Genomic DNA, 19,734 nt, shown 5'->3' with positions numbered 1-19,734 from the left:
GGAAACGGCTGTGGGGGGCGGACGAAGCGGGTTATGATGTAGGTGGACATGGACAATAAATTATTGTGCATGGACTAGAATGGGTTTACAAACCGTGCACACAGAAATAGGCCATGATTTTCACCAATTGGCTGTGCTTGCTTGTCAGCTGGCCACATACAGTCGGCGTTTATTGAAACAGCAACAGACAAAAACTTCTTGCGTGTTTTCATGTCAAACAGTCAGAACCCAGTGAGATACCACCTGTAGGAAACATTGAACAGAAGTGTGCAGAAGTGACCTATAACTGGTCTAAAGTATCGGCGTTTAATAGATTTCACATTAAGTTCTTGAAGACAGTTATTTGTTAAAATGGGATGGAAAAACTTAATTTGACTTTTAAAGATCACCAGTGTAATTCTTTCAGTCTTGGAGAGAAGTATTTTCTCTATTATATCAGTTTTAATAGCGTTTGGTTGCTCAGATATAAACTCACAAACAGAAGTCCACACTCGGATATCAGAGGGTGTCCAGGTATGGTTGAAAGACGCAATTCAGCAAAGACACAAACCGATAGCAGCAAATATCCAGTTCAATTTCCCAGTGAGTTACAAAAGTCCCTGTTTAAGCAAATACCCAGTAAATCCAGCCGGACCAGAGCCCGACCTTAATACCATTAAACAGGATGACACAAACACTAGGTTCAGGCTTTCAGTATTGTTGAAATAAAAGACAGTGACTTAGGTCTTCAACACATCCAGAGGTGCTTCCTCTGGCATGTGGCACCACTCCTGAAGGCCAACATGTGTGCAGCTTTCTCATAAAGTAGATTTTCTGCCACCCATAAACACTCTTTATTCACTTTTTTCTGCTTGATTCAGTTGTTTGTGACCATCTAAAGCAGCAACAATGACTATTTCCTTCCTTCTCTTTGCTGTCTTACAACCAAACCGCTCTCTGTTCAGTTCACATTAGTGGGAAAACAGTGCTTGAGGGCAGGAACATTTGAGAACTGTTCTTCAAGTATTCCACCGTTTATCCCCTGGTGGCATGTACAACTCAGCAGCCCCTGCTGCTCCCCAGAATCTCACACCTTCCCTGGGAACAGCCGAAGCTCGGGGCCCAGGTAGCGAAGAGCTAATTGACCACGATCTGCTGTTTGTATCCTGTGGCTATAGGATGCTGGAAGGAGAAGGGGTCCAGGGAGCCCCAATGAGCATCTTGGCCAGAAGTGCATGTTTCCCTTCTAAGTGTGAGTGAATGTGCGCATCATTTAAGAAGGTAGAACATCTCAAGTTGATACACAATCACAAACCAGGCCTGATTTCATCCATACACCCCAAGCCCTTCAGAGTGCAAAGCTCTATGAACCAAGAGCTCACAGGTAAGTGTGCCCACGGTGGTTTAGTAACTGTACTTGTTGACTACTCGCATCTGTGGAGTCTGTGGAGGAAACCCGTTGGGTTTAGGGGGCACGTCTGGTTTTATGGATGGAGTCCTTTTGAGCCCCGTGCGAGGGAGCGACCCGTGCCCGCTGTAGCTGCTCTGTCGGGACACAGAAGATTGGTTGGGTGAGTGCATTCCTGATGCCATCACCGCACAGTGGGAGTCCAGTCTGGAGGGAGGTGTTGGGGGCATGTAACCACCTCTGTTCATACTGTGCTGGCGAGATACAGACACCCCCATAGTTACCCCATTTGTTGAAGTGGATAAGGACTGCCTGTGAGAGGCACTCCGGTGGAGCTGGTAACCCCCTCTTTGCCTCTCTAAGGTGCCCCCCATGCTCAAGCTTCCTGTTGGGGTGGTGGGGGAGGAAGGCATGGGAACATCAACTCGTTTGGTAGGGCTGTGTCTTGGTAAGGAGGAGGAAGGAGAGTACAGCGAAGCCTCTCGACTGGGCACCTTGGGGGGTATTTCAGTCAGTTCTTCCATGGGCTCCAGTGTGAGCTGTGGTCTCGGGCGGGGCCCTGAACCTTCTTGAAGAATGGCCTTGGGGTTGGCCACAGAGTCATTAAGATGTTTTAAAAGATCATTCAACGTGTTCCTAGCATCCACTGCTCGCTTTTGATCTTTTTTACTCCCTTTAGTGTCCGGGTTCTTTATCTTTTCAGATGAATGAGGCAAAGTCTCATCTTCGTCCTCGAGGTTCGGGTGGTCATGAGTAGCGTTGGGCAGAACGACCGCACTTGGAATATTTGAGTGTCCTAGGGCAGGGTGGGGATGGTGGGAATTTCCATTAACGGGAGAAGGAGATGAGAGAAACTGTGGACTCTTGGCTGATGAGTTGGACTCTTTACGGGACCCGCTGACCTTCCCATGGGCCTTCTCCCACTGGTTCTTGATGGGCTGCAGGCCTTTCTGCTGGAGAACAGGGGTGGACTCGGGTGTGGGCAGAGCAGCCAGCTCTGGGGGCTGACAGCTGTCCCTCATGATCATGGTCTTGATGTCACCATTGGGCGTGTTCAGGTCTTTACCGTTCGTCAGCAGGTTGGTGTACAGCTTGGGAGAGTCGATGTTGGCTTGGTACTCCTGAGAGCAAAATAAAAACAATCAGATCAGACCCAATTTTACATATTTCACCGTGACAGGATATCAGATTGGGACTCTCCTGTTGGCTGTACCTTTACAGGGCTGTCAAAGAGGCCGTTGAGCTTCACAAAACTCCCGGTAGAGTCGGAGCAAGACGGCGCTGACTCTGCGTCCTTGTGGACATGTTTGGGTTTGCGGAGGAAAGAGTCTCTGTAGCAGAACACAATCAGTCCGGCCAGCAGAGCGCCCATGAGAAAAGCAGCAAAGACGCAGGTGATGAGGATGTTCATGTGGACCATCTGGTCGCTGTCACCTGTATGATTATCCCAAATACCTATAAAACAGCAAGTCATCCGTTAACCCCCGGTGAAAGGATTTAAACTGCTAAATGATGCATACGTCCCCATTTCCCCACAGCAGAAATGTGCATGATTGTGTTTGGAAACATCCATGCCAGACTTTCTGCTTTTTACAACAGCTAATGAACTACATTCAGACTCCAGGAGCTTGTGGCCTAAACACAGATGAAGGTCAGGTGTTAGCTACCTACATCCATTTCCACCATCTATAAGAAGCACTGTTGTTAATCTAGCAGAGCTCAAAGCCGTTAAAAGTGTTGTCCTGCGTTCTACAAGAGGCTGCCTCATGCATCCAGCACCAAAGGGTGAGGAGTGATCTCTGATCTGAGACCCAGAGATCAGGCAGCAGATAATTGCTCAGAGGACAGGGAAGCATCGTCTGCACTGAGTTTAGAGACACTTCCCGCTCTACATAAGGTTTGTTAGTAACCACAGACATGGGAAGAGTTAGTCAACCACCGTGCAGCCGGAGCAGTGAAGGGACACGGTCGGCCAAGTCAGGATCCACCAGCCACAGTAAACTCACTACAGCTAGGTAACTAATCTAGAGTAGCAAAGGCAGAAGAGAAGAAAAGACTACAATGTTTTTAAAAAAATGTAAAGGAAGGAAATGAGATTCTGTTCAGTAGTTATTAGTAGTGAGTATCTTACCTGCTGCAGAGCTATCAGAGTGATCTCAGTCTGGATGAGCTTCTCGTGATGGAGTCAGACTAACTGATAATTAGGCTGAAAAGGCTCAAACTTTAAAAACTCAAACTCTGGGTTTTACACCTCATTGCTTTGACTGCTGGGCTGGCTTCACTGGCCCAGTTCTGAACTGGTGCAGAACATTTATCAAAGCTGATCAGCTCTTTGTGTATGTTGGTGAGTTTATCTGACAAAGTGGGTGTTACTGTTCACGGTGTTCATCAAGGTTCAAGCTTTGGCCCAGTTTTATTTGGCCTTCACACGCCTCCCTGTCACTCAGAAATGGGATGTGAACAGTCATGGTCCGCAACTGCACAGCATTTACTGAGTCTCTGAACTCCCTGACACGATGTAGAAACAAAATTATGAGTGCGTGTCACCTATTTTATTAAAGCTGAGCTGAAACAGAAATGCTCTGATTTGATCCAAAGACTGAAAGAAAGTTCATCTCAGGTCTTTTGTCTGGAGTCCAAAAATAAAACTCAACAGAGATATCTGATTTTTAAAAGTCACATATTATCAAATTCCCTTTTTACTATTTGAGAAAAGTTTGGTTCAAGTTAGTTTTTTTAATCAGACGTTGACAAATTAATTTAAGCCTCTGTGCATAAAGTCAGTTTATTAGTAAACGCCTCCTAAAACGTGCCGAACAGACTGCAGCTGATCTGAAATGCTGCTGCTCCAAGTATCCATGAATTCAACCGCGTTACACCTGCTGTAAGCTCGAACCATAGAAAAATGAATTTTATATTCTATTTGTCCATCAAGCACTGAATGTAAGAGACACGCTAACTGGTTATAACCTGATCTGGTCTTACCGGATAATTTGACCGATTCTGTTGCTGTGCTCCAAAAAAAGGAATAAACGGCTTTTAGATCTGAGAGAAGGCTTTTGAGGAAAACGATGAAAATGTTTCTATTTACAAAAAGTAAATTATTTTGTTTACTGTTTGTACACCATTATAATTGTGTGTGATTGTGTTTAATATAGCGCTGGTCAGGGACGACGTCACGACATTTGTGGGTAATCCTCAAAGTCATGGATGTCGGGCAAACAATGCAGCAGACCGCACCACGACGGACATCTCCAGTGTTTTTGTCCACGTCAACTTAAACGAAGACGACGTCCCCAGCTCATGCTCTGAATACAATGCAGAGTCTGGCCACTACGCCGAGTTGATAAAAGGTATGTGTGGCGTTCCAGGTGTTTCTGTGCTGATTCGTGCATGCCACTGATTCGCTGTTTATTCACAGGTTTTTGGCAGCAGCTTCTTTTATTTGACTTTGTTAGCTGCTGTTAGTCTCTGTTAGCCGTTAGCGATCTGCTGTTTGATTGTTTATTCAAAAGTGAAGACGTTCTAAACAGGAGCTGAATTAAACGCCTAAAGAGACAAATCAACGTGGCGGGTTGAAACAGGCGTTCAGTTCTCGTTAGTTCCTGACAAAAAAGGAAAAAGCGGGGGACTTCAGTGGCTGGTCTGAGATCAGAGCGCTGCTCTCGGCTTTAGAAACGTCAAGAACCAAGTACAGTATGTGGCTCATCAGCATGTCGGCCATCACTATTGCAAGTCCTGCAACTAAGCTTCTTATATACCATTTTCTGCTGCTTTTTATGAGCACAAACCACGACTACAGTGCTGTGTTGTGTTTGCCTTTCATCCGAGACCTCGCTGACTTTACATATTGTGTAGATGTATCAATGTTTACAGCAGTCGTGTAGAGTTGGGATTTTTAAAGTTAGCAGAAGTCAGCTCTGAAACAGGCTGACGAGCCGATAGCTGGACTCCTTCATGGGAACTTCTCCAAACTGAAATGCTGTCTGCTGCAGGTAAGACAATGACTACCAGAAGTTACTTCACAGAAATCCAAACAGGCCCTTTTAAAAAAGTCCAAACAAGTCAGGGACACCAAACTAAAACAGACAGAAACATCAAAGATGCTTTTTATCTGCTGATTAGAAGAAGGTTCTGGTACGTGGCGGCGATCGGATCAGCTCAGGGCGACGTGTTGGCTGCACCCCCATGGTTCTTACCCTCTCGCCCCCCCGGCACAGAGTTTAAAGAGTGGGAGGTGGCCGGGTCGTCCTGCAGAGCAAAGCCCGAGCCGTAGAGCTCTGGAGTGGGCTCGGGGCTGGGGTTCTGACTCGGTATGAGTACTGGGGGTTGTACGGGCTCACTGGGCTGGACAGGGACTGGTGCTGATGGAAACTCCATGTCTGTGGTGACAAACAAACATTAAGAACCTGTGCAAGTGAGTCAATGATCAACCCAGTCAGCAGGAAGGAGCAGAGGGAAGTTCAGACAGAGTTTCTGTGGTTCTACAGAACAACGGACCTTCTTCACCGAAACCAGAACCCACTGAACGACAGGCGAACTCGCTTCCACTGAAGCTTAGATACAGCAAACATGATGAGTACAACTCTTTAAACTTTATCATCCTCAGTGTTTCACTGAAGTCTGAACAGAGACTGGTTCTGTTCAGGTCCAAACGGCAGCAGCAGCTGATGCGTGAACAGTGTAAAAGTTTACAACCTGAGCTTCTGAGAAAAGTCTAGTACTAAGATTACGCTGAAATTGTTTAAAGCTCTTAGTCATACGTTTTCGTCTCAGATTAACTTATCTAGCGTTAGCGTTGGTCCGCTCAGAATTAAACCCAAAATAACCCCATTCAAAATGGCCGCCATGGCTAATCAACCTCAGCAAACCCAGCAGCAGCTGTCGCTCAGCGGCGTGGTAGTTGCTGAGAGTCATCCTCAGCACAAACTCTAAGCTTAAACGGATCTTTGTTTAGAACTTTGGGGGGTTCTTTGTATTTGGAAGTTCACAAACTGACTTTGTTTTTTTTACACAGTTTCATAAATAAACTATTTATTTAGTTATAGCCATTTTTTATTTATTTTATTTATTTATTTGTCACGTCTAGACTGGACTATTGCAATGTTGTTATCTGGGTGTCCAAGTAAGTATTTCTTTAAAACGTCTTTAGTTGATCCAAAATGCTGCTGCCAGAGTCTTAACTGGAGTTAGTGGGAGAGATCATGTCTCTCCAGTTTTAGCTTCTCTCCACTGGCTTCCTGTCAAGTCCAGAATTTAATTTAAAATCTTACTTCTAACCTACAAAGCTCTCAACAACCTAGCTCCATCTTATATTTGATATCATTCTGTTCCATATTTTCCTATCAGAGCACTTTGCTCTCAGACTTCAGACTTACTTGTGGTTCCTAGAGTTTCCAAAAGCAGAATGGGAGGAAGATCTTTCAGTTATCAGGCTCCTCTCTTGTGGAACCAACTTCCAGTTTCTGTCCATAGGGCTCACACCTTGTCCAGTTTTAAGACTGTGCTTAATACTTTACTTTTTGATAAATCCTATACTTAGGGTTGGCTTGTCATGCTGCTATAGGCTTACACTACTGGAGGACAAACTGACTTCATTCCCTTTCTATCTTAACATGTTATTCTTGACCTGCCATTGTGTATCTGTTCCTCTCAAATCCAGCCAATCAAAGCAGATGGCCGCTTGTTCTGAGCCTGTTTCTACTAAAGGTTTCTTCCTCATGAGGGAGTTTTTCCTTTCCACTGTCACCTTCATGCTTGCTCAAGATGAGAGTTCTGTGATGGAGTTAAATTCAAAGCAGTCTGCTCCTCAGATAAATAATGTTAAATTATTATTTTTATATATAAATGTTTCTGTTCAATGCCCTGAGACTACTTCTGTTGTGACTTGGCAATATATAAATAAACTGAACGGAATTGAATTATTGCTTTAATTTATTAATTAATTAATTTTATTTGCAGTTGTTGAGACTTTGAACAACTTCCTGTTTGTCCGACGACCTTGGCCTGCTTTAACATCATGGGAGACAAGTTTGTCAAATTCCCCTTTTAGCTCTTCTTATTTCCTGAATCCACTCAGATTTTATTTCTTTAACAGAGGAAATAAAGATATTAATGTTTTTATTTAAAACACAAACACCTTCTTTTGTATTTTAGAGCTTCACATATTTTGCAGCTGGAAGTTTTGCTCCCTGTCGTCGTTGATTTCTGGTGTGAAAAAGGTCCATTAAGAGTACAAGTGTGTTTTTATGAACAAAGATGCGAGAAGGGTTGGTACACAGATCTGTGATGCTAAGACATGAACAGTCGGCATGCATGAGGATGGACGGATCAGGAAGAGAGGAGTCAACATGGAGGCTGTGCTGTTGCTTCCCTGCGTGGTGATGGGAAATGAAGTGTTAGCGTTCCAGAGCTGCTCGGTGCAAAAGATGAAGAGCAGCAGAGGAGAAGGAAGGGCAGGAAATGCTGAACTCAAGGAAAGAAACCATTGGAGTAAAAGATCAAACTAACCAGAGGTCGGGTCGCCAAATGATTTGTAATCTGGAGCTGAAGTAGTGCCCAAAAACGCTAAAAGAATTCAAAGGACAAGAAATCATTATAAGGGAATTCAGAAGTCAAAACAAAGAAAATCAAACGGCAGTGTGAGTGCACTTTGATTGGTTAAACTGTTCAGCTGTAGAGCACTCCCTAACTTGGTTTGGGACTGGAAGCCCTCTGGTTCTGATCCATGTTAAAGTTCTGCTGGGTCATGTTCAGCTCTCACACATGAAGGAAAAACACATCCGAGTCAGAACAACAAATAAAACGCCTCGTGCGCAGGAGCTGAACATGATGTGCTCCTGTACCATATGTAGATGTGGGTTAATACTTGTTACTGGACCGGGTCCTGGTTCTGGGTGTGCAGGCCCATGGTGTCCACACACATGAGGGTGTGTTACGTTAGATACGATGTGTGTGAGTGAGAGGAGAACTGTGTGTTTGTGTTGACTTGGGCAGGTGAGCGGTACCTTGACAGTCTCCGAGGTGGACCGTGTTTCCAAGTTCCACGTCCTGCTCGTACCCGGTCCTGAAGACAGCAGAGACAAACACCTGGGTGTCAGACAGGACATTTATCCAGTCTGGAGTTTGGATTTTGGCTCCAAACGGGAAACAGAAATAGAACAATCGTACTCCGATGTCCCCGTCTCTGAGAATCTCAACACTGAATGTTTGTACTTTTTTAAAGATGAGTGTTTTTTTTTTTCTGGACTGGAACTGAACAGAGAATGAAGTAATCCTAAATGTTTTTGGTGCAAGATATTCAAGTGGAGAAGTTACTCTGTGGAGAAGAACAGAGGGAGGATTTTTCTTGTCCGAGGCGGAGCAGAGTGACGGAGGGGAGGAGAGGTGTTGTATGGGAAGGATGTGGGAACTACAGAAACTTTGGTACCATCATCCAGATTGACCCAGAAACACCTTGGGACTCAATCTTCTAGTGCTGGCAAGGGAGCCAGGACAAGGGTCATAGGATTTACTATCATCCCCACCATCAAAGGGTGCCAATCCTCATTGAAAAGCCCAGAAGAACTGAATACAAGGGCAGCTGACCAGAGGATGAAGATTCAATCACTACTATCAATTCAAAGTCAATTCAAAGGCAACAGCACAAGTCAGGACTAGACTAGTCATGAACTCTTTCCATTGGATGGTCCCATCCACTTCCAGCTCGATTCTTAGGACCTCCTGGGTTGAGTTTCTGAACGAGTCGAGTTGAGGTCAGAGTGATATGTCTCCTCCACAAGAATCAAACCCATTTTAAAAACTCTCAACTGGAGTTTATTTTTTAAATGTGTAATTATGTCCAATAAAATGACAAAACCATGGTACTGTGAGGTGGTGCAGACAGCTGACAGAGCTCTGCCCAAGTTGGACCAATTGAACTCGATTAATGGCGCCGACCTACAGAGGAAAGATGGCCTCCAATTGGCCACGGCACTTTATGAATGATCTGTTTTTATAAAAACTATTTATCATGTAAAAAGATGCTGGTCTCAAATCTACTTTTCCAAACTTTTTGAACTCACAGAACTCCAGGCTGGATCCTCTCACATGCTCCGTGAGGCCTCCAGCCACAGTACGGATCTCTGGAGGCGACGCAGGACCTGGAACACCAAAACAAGTCCCGGTTTAATCATTGGAGACCAGGTCCTAGAGCTGTTTGTGTCTGACTGAACATTAACCACGAAGACAAAGGTCCCTCTGTTCAGACATTAAAAACAAAACTATAAAGTCCCACGTGCACGCCACATGCACATTGCCACTCACTTGTGGCAGGAAGAGTGCCTCTCACAGCGACTCAGGGGTATCCGGATGACGCAGCTAGAAAAGGCGACATAAAGGCTGTGAGCGTCTTTGTCCACGTGCAGGGAGAGGACACGCTTATCGTCCTCACGGCTGGACAGGCACCTGGAGAGGAGAACAGACACGGATCAGAACCGTTTTCTGTTTCAGGCTCTGGAGATTTAAATCACACAAAGCTCCCTCACAGTTTAACAGGAAGTTCACTGAGAGAAGAATAAAAAATGCACCTTTACAGACAGCAGACAGACCTGCTGACCCCTCAACAAAACTCTCAGGAGGAAGACAAACAAATAGGTCAAAGGTCAGGGTCAACCTACTTGGCTCTGTTGAAGATGTCTATCTCCTCCAGGAGCAGGCTGTCGTCCATGGACACCGAGGAGGTCTTGGCTAGAACCTTGAGAACGACCCCGGACTCTGACCCAATGAAGACCACCGTGTGGTTCTTATGGGGTCCTGCTTGGTTGTCCACAGCTAGCGCCGTTAGCCTGTAGCTTCAGAGACCACAGAGGATGACATGTTAGATAAGTTAAGATACAAAAATATGTTTAACTTTCAATAAAGAATGAAAACAAGTTTTAGGAAAAAACTGTGAAGAAATCTAGAGGGGCCTTTTCCAAGACTCTGACCCACCAAATAAACTTCAGAGAAACGTGTTCAAGTGTCAGAACGTAACAAAGGTTTTGTTGGAGTATTTACCGGACGCGCGTCCTGGTGAACCAAGGCTCGTCCCCGATGGACGGCACTGCTGTGTCCATCAGGGGGTGGGACTTGATGAACTGCAGCGTGTCATCTGGAAACTCCACGGAGCTCTTAAAGGACGCTGCCGGACCATGACCCGCGCAGCTCCCGGGCCTGAGACGGAGAGTGCGCAGAGGGCAAAGGTCAAGTCGAGCACCCCCCTATGTCATAATATCAGATGACGAGCGGGAGACACGATTCATCTTCAGTTTCTCACGTTGTTTGGTTTATTTAGACAATTACTGCACAATGATCAGGGTAATAATAATAACTACAATTCCATGAAAGAATGCTTATCGCCCGCCATCTTACATTTCAACATTTCATCAAAGATCTTGTACGAATGGTTAGCTTTCAGAGTATGTGAATAGAGTGACTCTCTGCTACTACCACACGTTTGAGCTCAAAATATGTAAAACTGACCAACATGAGGCGGCCATCTTGGATTGACTTCTAAATCTAACCCATTGTTCGTCTGATATTTAATTTCTGGCAGTTTCATTAAAATCTATCCACTGGTTCAAGGGATATTTTGCTAACAGACAGACAAACACAGGTGAGGTCATGATCACCCACCACCAGGAAAGGCAATTAACAATAAAAAAAATCTCATCAAGCTGCACAAAGATGAATTAAAACGGAGATGCGTCTGTAAAAAACACTTTACTCTTAATTTTTTCCCCAGTTTTAAACAGTTTAAATCTACTTCAATAAAAGTTGATGTTCATCCTGTGAGACTATTTCAAAATAAACAAAATGAACTTTAATGTGACAAGTTGCAAACAATCCAAACGAGCGAGAAACGGCTTTAAAAGGCTTTACGGTTCGTTTCCTGCAGCTGCCATTGGGAATAAATTTATTTTGAATTTATAACGACTATCAAACCACTGCTGGTTTGAGTTCTTTTTACAAATTATATTTTTATCAAATGGAACAGGAAACAAGTCTGGAAACACAAAGGCTTTTCCAAACCTGTCGTTTTTTCAGATGAGAGAAAAGGAGACGTCAACATGATTATTACCCTCCATCAATGATTTATGGAGTAATGAGACGCTTTGTGGACTTTTGGACGCTGCAGTCTCATGCTGACTGTAAATGGGTTAAACATTCAATGCCTTTAATTTAGTCCAATTAATAATTTAATCTGCTGCAGATGGTGAGTGTGCTGGGTCAGAGCTAATAACCCGGTACCTTTCTGGTTTGATTTCACCCGTTTTACTCGTGGGTGACACCTGCTGCTCCCACAGGTTTTAGTATTTAAAACCCTGACCTGAAGTGCCTGGGAAAAACTAAAGTTTTTGTGAATTATAGTTACTACAATAATACTACGATAAACTATAATATTATATTAAGCTTGATGTGTCCAGTGTAGTCATTTTTGATACCAAACAGTCAGATATACCTGACATGTCGCCCACAGCTGGTTTTAGACAAGGACATTTTTCAAGGAGGAAAATCAAAAACCTAAAAAATGAAACAGGAAACGATTCTAACCGAGGTTTGGGCAGCTTCTCTTCTGGAAACGGAGTCCACACAGAGTCGGGGGTCTTCTGCTCCTTGAACCGGCCTGAGAAGACCTTTTCTATGTGAGCCATGGAGAAGGCACACACCGCAGACCCCGGGATGCTGAGGAGGAAACACGAGAGTAACATGTTCAGTGGAGACCAGAAGCTTCCATCCACTCATCCTTAACATGAAGGGCAGAATATTTGAACCGTTCTTTGTCCTGGATGGATTGATTCTGCAACAAACAACTTCAGTAACTTTTAAAGTTTGGCTTGATTCTGGATTTTCTCTGCTCCTCACTGGGTCAAAATTATACATACAGAGTAAGAGAGATTCATATTTCCACCTAAATCTATTAAGAAGTGCTGCTGAAGGTTCTAGAAGGTCTTAACTTGACAAGACCTGCTAACTTCCTGTTGATCCAGATCATGATTGACTGCAGCTGAAGAAGATGTCAGCACTTGCCAGATTGACCAACACTCTTCGGTCCCCTCAGATGGAAGAAAACTGGTTCTGATGTTCAGGAACAATCCAGGAATCACCACCAGGACAATGGTCCCAAACATCAGGACTGGTTTCAGATTGGATAAATCAAGCTAACTTCAAGCTTCTGGAACGTTCTTCCCAAAGACCCGACCTGAACCCGATTAAACATCTGAGGATTCTGCTTAAAAGTCAGGTCTGAAACCAGGAAACCAACCCGTTAAACTGAACTCAGAAGAAGAAGAAGAATGAGGAAGAAGCAGAAGACGTAGGAGAAGAAGTGGGAAGAAGCTGAAGAAGGAAGAAGAATCAGAAGAATCAGAAGAAGGAAGAAGAAGCGATAGAAGGAAGAAGACGCAGAAGAAGAATGGGAAGAACATGCAGATGTAGTAAAAGAAGCAGAAGAACTCCCGAGGTCCAGGAGACACTGACTGAGGGACATTTATCAAATATCAGAGGGGTGTATGAATATATTTGAACCTGTAAACTAACTTGTGTTCTAAAATAAATAAATTCATGTTTTATAATCTTTCCTCTCTGGACAAAGACCAGTTCAAAGAAATCACTCGGTCTGTCATGAACCTGACATGTGCGTTGCGAGCGGATCATACGTGCTCCGCGGCTTCTCACCTGTTCATCTGGGTCGTGAACACGCCCACCACCGAGGGAACCCCGTTGATGTCGATGATGTCAGTGATGGACTGAAGCACGTCAAAGTAGAAGAAGGACTCCCCCGGCACGGAGCAGTTCAGCCTCGCCTTCACAAAAGACGTCCAGTGTTTCTCCAGGACCCGCTGTGACCCGCCCACGTCATTCTTACAGATCCGAGCCACTCGGGAGTACACCACCTGAAAGGTCGGAGAGAGCGTCACTAAAACAGCTTTGCCGTGCTGAATAATAAATCAGCTCCGCGGAAATGACTTCACATGCACACGCTCTCAGCCTGAAATCATTCACCCTGACTAAACAAACATAAAAAAGACGACATCAAAAGCCCGAGTTACTTAGAGCTGCACGTACGAAAGTGTATTTGACTGCACAAATTACCAAAGCACCGAGCATAAATGAGCTACACGGAGCAGTTGGCTAAGATCTTTTAATAATTGATCAGTGCAAACCTCCATCAGAGGCCAGGTGTCACCCCAGCATTAGTAGGGCTGAAATATTTAGTAGCTGGTGGTTGATGGAGGCTGCTGGTTTCCTGCTGGCTCAGCCCACGATGAGGCATCGGCCAAACGTGAAGCCGGCCTCAAATATGGAGTGTCCTCACTCCCTGTGCACGAGTGTGTGTTGGAGTGAGACACAAAGAGTGCGGTCTGTAGGAGGCGAAGCCTTTCACTCTGTAATGGTTTTACATTAGCAAAGCATTCCCAGCAAACACTGGGTTTGAAATGTCTCCTGCGTTCTGATGTGACTCAGAGCCATCGCCTGAATGGACCCCATTACCACCGGGCCCATTTGTGGCAGAAGCACATCCACCCAGGGAGGCACAAGGCCTTTTTATTTGATTTTTCCCAGATAAAAGGCCTGCATACTCTCTTTGTGAAAAATATGTAATGTGCTCTAGCAGCAGGTGGACCACCTTACCTTCCCCAGATTGCTGTGTTCCACTGCAATCTCTCGGTAGAAGAAGTACACATAATTCCCGTACTCTGCTGCATGCAGGAAATGAGGTTCTGAGGGAGACACAGGCACAGAGTTAAAGTGGATTTTTGCACCGTCACCACCACTGTGCATGTTGAATATTTCAGAGATTTGTACAAGGCAGTTTATGACAAGGGTGACCTAGATTGCCTGGGAGAGAACAGGCCGTGTTCCCGAGGAGTTTGGCAAGGCAGAAGAGCCCTCTGCCACTTCGAAACCAGCCCTGACAGTCACGTACGTACACGCAGAACGCCACGGGCATCTTGTTTCCCAGGCAGGTAGGTACATGTCATTCCACGAGATGTCAGAAAATACAGAAACTAATACTTGTGGTGAGAACTGGTGCTTTTTTCTTTAAATGTTCAGCTCCTCACTGCTTTGTCTTCTAAGACAGAACTTTAACACGAGGTTTCATCGGCTGTTGTGTTAATTACATGATAATAACACTTTCAGTCAGAGTTAATTACAACTGAAGAGGGGAGTCAATGGTGGCCTCGGCCCCCCATTGATGAATCTTTGTCCACCCCAATCAGTTGAGGAAACTAGTTTTAAGCAAAATAAAAGCTAGAGAAAGCATAGTTTACAATACATGGTGGCAACCATCTTGAATTTTTTTCATGGCAACTCAGCTTTTCACAGTGACCTTTTTTCACCTAGCTGCAGACTCACACAAGAATGGAAGTCTGTATCTCCCTTATTTTTCAAGTTATCATGCTCACAACATGGATTGGCGAACAGACGGAGGGTATTTCCACCTTTTCACAACGAGGAACAAAAATAAGAGAAAATGTAAATTCACACTTGAGGTTGACAAAGAATCCCATTAGGGCTGTGAAAACTTCATTACTTTGGTTCTAAATTGTGATGAAGTTTCAACAAACTGATCAGACTTCTGTCCGTATGTTTGACTATCTGGTCTCTGTAGAACCAGAACATAGCTGTGTTCAAATTCTCATCCCAAAGTCGACATTGGTCCATGTGTGGTCAGGACTCTAACAGGGCTGTCCCTGGTCTCTGATCCTGTTTGTGGTGTTCATTAGTGATGGGACTTGCAGCTCTTTTCTGTGGTTCGACTCAGCTGACTCATTTGGCTCAGCTCAGAACTGCTCTGGGCTCCCAAACAGTTCTTTAATAGTACCAGCACTCAAAGATCTGGCTCAGAACCAGCATGTCCCGCCACTACTGGTCATAGACAGGATCTCAATGTGCAGTTGTTAAGAGGAGGTCTGGTTTGGGAGCTTCAGGGTTTGTTTCTGCTTTTGCAGTAGATGTGATTCTGCTAGTGTCTTCAGTGTGAAGCAGGTGGGTTGAAAGTAAGCTCTGAGTCTGAAGCCAAGGTTCTGGAAAGCTGATGAGTCTCAGAGTCGAGCTGAGGAGCTTAAGATCTGGGTCTGTTCGTATGTGGTGGTAGAATGGAGCAGGAGATGGACCAACATATCAGGGCCTCAAATCTTTGACTTAATGGCCTGTCTACATTCTATAATCATGAGATGTGAAACAGGACTGAAAGAACCAGATCCTGGATCCAAGAAGCTGAAATGTGCTTCCTTCATAGGGTGGTGGTGTTGGTGGGGATTTCAGCCTGAGAGATCAGGTAAGGAGCTCCGTCATCTTGGGGGAGCTCGGAGTAGACCTTCTGCTCCTCTGCATCAAAAAGAGGCAGCTGAGGATGCCTCGTGGGTACTTATTCTGGTCATGCTCCACTAGTAGGACACCCAAACCAGACCATCAGAACCAGAACTCTCTAGTTTCTCTTCACAACTCAACCACAGAGAAGAGGAAGAAGATGGATGGATGGAAGATGGATGAATGTTGTATGGATGGACAGATGATGGAAGAATGATGGATGGATGTTGGATGGATGGAGGATGGTTGGATGTTGGATGAATGATGGATAGATGGATAGCTGATGATGGTTGGATGGATAGATGTTGGATGGATGGGTGATGGATGGAGAATGGATGGGTGATGGATGAATGATGGTTGGGTGGATGTTGGATGATGGATGGGTGATGGATAGATGATGGGTGGATGAATGTTGGCTGGATCGAGGATTGATAGGTGATGAATGGCTGATGGATGATAGATGAAGGATGGATGGGTGATGGATGATAGATGTTGAATGGATGATGAATGGATGGATGATGGCTGGATGGATGGGTGATGGATGGATGATAGTTGAATGGATAATGGATGGATGGTACCATGTAATGAGGAGCCACGTGCAGACGTGCCGTCTCACCTTTCAGCCACTTGGAGTCGTACTTGATGGTCCTCAGGGCCGAGCCGTCGCCCAGACTACGATAGATGACGGAGTCGCTGGCCTGGAAGTCAGCCACAGTAGCAGAATACAGCTTCCCTTCTAAGAAAAATAAAAATGAGAAGGAAGCGTCAGAAACCAGTCAGAGCGCTGCTTTTCAACGTTTTAGTTTCCTGGTCTATTATAAAGCTTAATAGGCTGCGCTGTTACGGCTGCAGGCACAGTTTCACTCAGGAAACACTCAGAGATGATAATGAGCGCAGAAGTAGAAACACGTCAGGTTTGTCTGTTTCCAGCTCTGAGTGTGGGCGGATGCGCCTCTGACCCATACCAGCGAAGAGGGCCACGTTGGTTTGCTTGGAGTCAAACGGGCACCGTGCCAGACCGTTGATCTCCTCCCCATCAAACTCAAGGTTATCCAACTGATGGAAACACAAAAATCACCCACACATTAGAGGTTCATAAAAAATGTAAAACAGCAGAAGCACGTCGAAACAGCAGAACAAATCCGATTTATTTTTGTTTCACAATAAACAGTCGCCTAAAGGACCGCCTGCACAACAGCTCTTTGTTCAATTTGAGACGGAGGCTCGTTAAACTCCGAGTACTGACCCGGTAGTACCGGCACATGGGGTTGAAGCCGTTGGTGCCGCAGATGAACACCAGGTCATCGTTTCTGGGAACCAGAACCTTGATGAAGTTGTGACACTCGTCCTGAAAACGCACGAGTTTGTTTTATTGGCGGCACGACGGTTTCACTTTCAAAGGAGAAATGATCGTTTTGATACGTACTCTGTGTTTTCCTTTCACCGCACACATCTCTCGGTCAGCTTGGCCCGAGCGCCACGTTAACTTCTGGAAAACACAAACGGTGCGTTACACTCACGCATGTCAAACACACACACACACACTATTCACACGGAAGGGGGGGGGGGGTCTTACCCGGTAAGGAATGATCTCGTTCCTGTAGGATTCTCTCAGACTGACGAGGTACACCTGATCTCTGAGGACACACAACACAACATGCTGAGTCACACAACAACAACACACACCTCCAGGAGGAAACGTTCCAACTACAGGCCGCTGGACTCTAAAGCTCTGGATTCAAACCGCCCACTCTGTGCTTAACTCAGTTGTCTTAAAGGTTGTGGAAGTGAAACGAGCAGCTCATTCATATAATTTCCCTTTTTATCTAACAAAGTTAAGTCAGGTCCTCTGGATGGTTTATTTTTGTTTCATCCGTCCGAGGAGCCACTTGGTCTTTTAAGACTGAGTTTGTTGTGGCTCCTCGGACTGATGAAGTCCTTTGGATGAAACAAAAAGAAACCGTCCACAAGACTCGACTTAACTTTGTTGGATTTTTTTTTTTACCTGGATTCATGAGCATGAACTTTGATGTTCTCTTTTTTTTGCCATTCTGAGGTTAATTTAAATATTTTTTTACCTCCTCCACCCTCTTCTGTTCTCTTTTCCTTATCTACGTATGTAACAGGCCTCTCTTGTAAATGAATCCTCGAGGCTCAATGGGAACTAACCTGCATAAATAAAGGTTGAATGAATGAAAGAATGAATTTATGATTTGTACTTATTGTTAAAGTTAAACGATGACCACTTTTAATGGATTTTATAAAAAGGTTGTCTTTTTTCACACAAATTCATCCGTTAGAGCAGCGATGCCTCACGGTGTTTCCAAAGAGACCTGCTGTGAAAAGCTGTGCCACAACATGTGGGGAAATAATTTATAATTCAATTATCGGCATCAGATTCCAGATCTTTTTGATTTTTAAATAACGAGTTGGGGGGGGTCCCCATCAGACGCAGCTACAAGTGGTATTTTTTCAACACTTGTCACCCTCCTCATTTGTTTTGCATGTTACGACAGATTTTCTGTAAATTATACATCAGTTTGACGACAGTTACACTAAATATTAGATATTATATACTGTATATTAATATTATCTTAGATCTTATTACTGTTTTTCTTTAACATCTTTATTGTTTGATGTAACTGGGACTCTGTTTACACAATTTCGTTTCACCACATGTACCACATGGGGTGCGAATGACACATAAAGAAACTCTGGAGTCTCATCGGAGACACAAACTCGGACTCTCTGACTGAAATATTACCAGAGTAAAGACACCTTCTGTTTCTAGAAGATAAAGATCAGAATCAGTTCAAGAGACAAACCAGTTGTACTCCTTCAGCTGGAGGAGGCATCAAATATAATAATCACTAAAGTTTTGTTCACCAGGATGGAAAAAAAATTATTAAATTGTAAGACATGGGAGTAAATCTCTGAGCTGCTGTGTGTAGACGCTCGCAGAGCGCTGTCTTGTTCCTGTTTGACCTTCTGTTTGCTTGTGACGCTGAAATAAAAATGACGACCACAGGGATGGTTTTCTAATCTGAAGATGCATCAGTTTAAGTTGCATGGAGAGTTTTTATTCTTTTAATTTCATAAACACTCAAACATTTGGAATCAGTAGTGTAGCAATGTCTGATGCAACTGTGTAGATAATAATGGGCAACATCTTTTTGTTTGTTTTGAAGCTTTCAACCTTCAAAATAAGAGCTGCAGACTATTATATTGTTACTTTTATAATGGTTATGGTAAACCATGCTAATGACAAGTACATTTTTTATTCCTGTAGATCTTCTGAAGACCTCATACTTGGTGTTTCATGACCTTGTTGGAGTCTCAACCCCACCGTTAGGAGCCTCAGAGTCATAGGCATGTGAAGGGGACATGTCCCCTCCACATAAAAAAAAAAAAAAACATTAATTTGGACCCCCCCCCCACTTTTACTATGAAACATTAGTTCTTTTGGCGCAGTTTCTCTTTCTTCGTGAACAAATCCATTCCACTTGATTAATAGGAGAATACTCAAACCACTAAAAATCCACTCCAGGTTTTCCTGGTTACCTCCAACTCTCTGTGCATCGCCTTGCGGCAGAGAACGCTCACAGGTGGAGGAAATGGAGACTTCTCTGTGTTGATCGCTCACGAGCTTAGTGCGGGCAGTTGTTGACGGGGGGGTTGATCATAAACATATATACATGGTTAGTAGGAGAGAAGTGGAGCGCTACGTCTGTAGCATCTTAGCTTAGCAGTAACTGTGACGCTGTAAGACGCTGCAGGTGTAAGAGACGCTGTGTGTTCAGGTGCATTAAAGTTGAAATATCTTTTAAACCCCACACCTTATTGTCCTCAAGCTTCACGAGAAACATCATTTAGATGAGTAGCGTTGAACACAAGTGAAAAAGTCCAGTTTTGATGTTTTTATTTCTCCATAAACACAAATAGTGCCGAACTGAGGCTGTGTGCATTAAATGCATTAAAGTTGAAAAGTCTTTTAAAACCCACAGCAGAAT

General features: G+C 44.3%; 1 protein-coding gene across 1 annotated transcript in view; it reads right to left on the bottom strand.

Annotated features, from left to right (window-relative positions):
• Nucleotides 1–1,246: 1,246 nt before the first annotated feature.
• sema6dl (sema domain, transmembrane domain (TM), and cytoplasmic domain, (semaphorin) 6D, like) overlaps nt 1,247–19,734 on the bottom strand; it is a 34,602-nt gene continuing 16,114 nt past the window's right edge. The window contains exons 4-20 of the mRNA XM_037690444.1: nt 17,301–17,361; nt 17,151–17,213; nt 16,971–17,072; nt 16,690–16,780; nt 16,341–16,460; nt 14,042–14,130; nt 13,085–13,302; nt 11,960–12,091; nt 10,424–10,579; nt 10,045–10,218; nt 9,692–9,832; nt 9,451–9,528; nt 8,395–8,453; nt 7,898–7,954; nt 5,587–5,769; nt 2,601–2,842; nt 1,247–2,508 (exon numbers count right to left, since the gene is read on the bottom strand). Coding sequence (XP_037546372.1) covers nt 1,384–2,508; nt 2,601–2,842; nt 5,587–5,769; nt 7,898–7,954; nt 8,395–8,453; nt 9,451–9,528; nt 9,692–9,832; nt 10,045–10,218; nt 10,424–10,579; nt 11,960–12,091; nt 13,085–13,302; nt 14,042–14,130; nt 16,341–16,460; nt 16,690–16,780; nt 16,971–17,072; nt 17,151–17,213; nt 17,301–17,361 — 3,091 coding nt within the window. The 3' untranslated portion in view covers nt 1,247–1,383. The remainder of the gene's footprint in view (nt 2,509–2,600; nt 2,843–5,586; nt 5,770–7,897; nt 7,955–8,394; nt 8,454–9,450; nt 9,529–9,691; nt 9,833–10,044; nt 10,219–10,423; nt 10,580–11,959; nt 12,092–13,084; nt 13,303–14,041; nt 14,131–16,340; nt 16,461–16,689; nt 16,781–16,970; nt 17,073–17,150; nt 17,214–17,300; nt 17,362–19,734) is intronic.

Source organism: Nematolebias whitei, chromosome 2 (genome assembly GCF_014905685.2).
Source record: "Nematolebias whitei isolate Nwh7 chromosome 2, NemWhi1, whole genome shotgun sequence".
NCBI lineage: Eukaryota > Metazoa > Chordata > Actinopteri > Cyprinodontiformes > Rivulidae > Nematolebias > Nematolebias whitei.
This window is presented reverse-complemented; position numbering and strand designations above follow the sequence as displayed.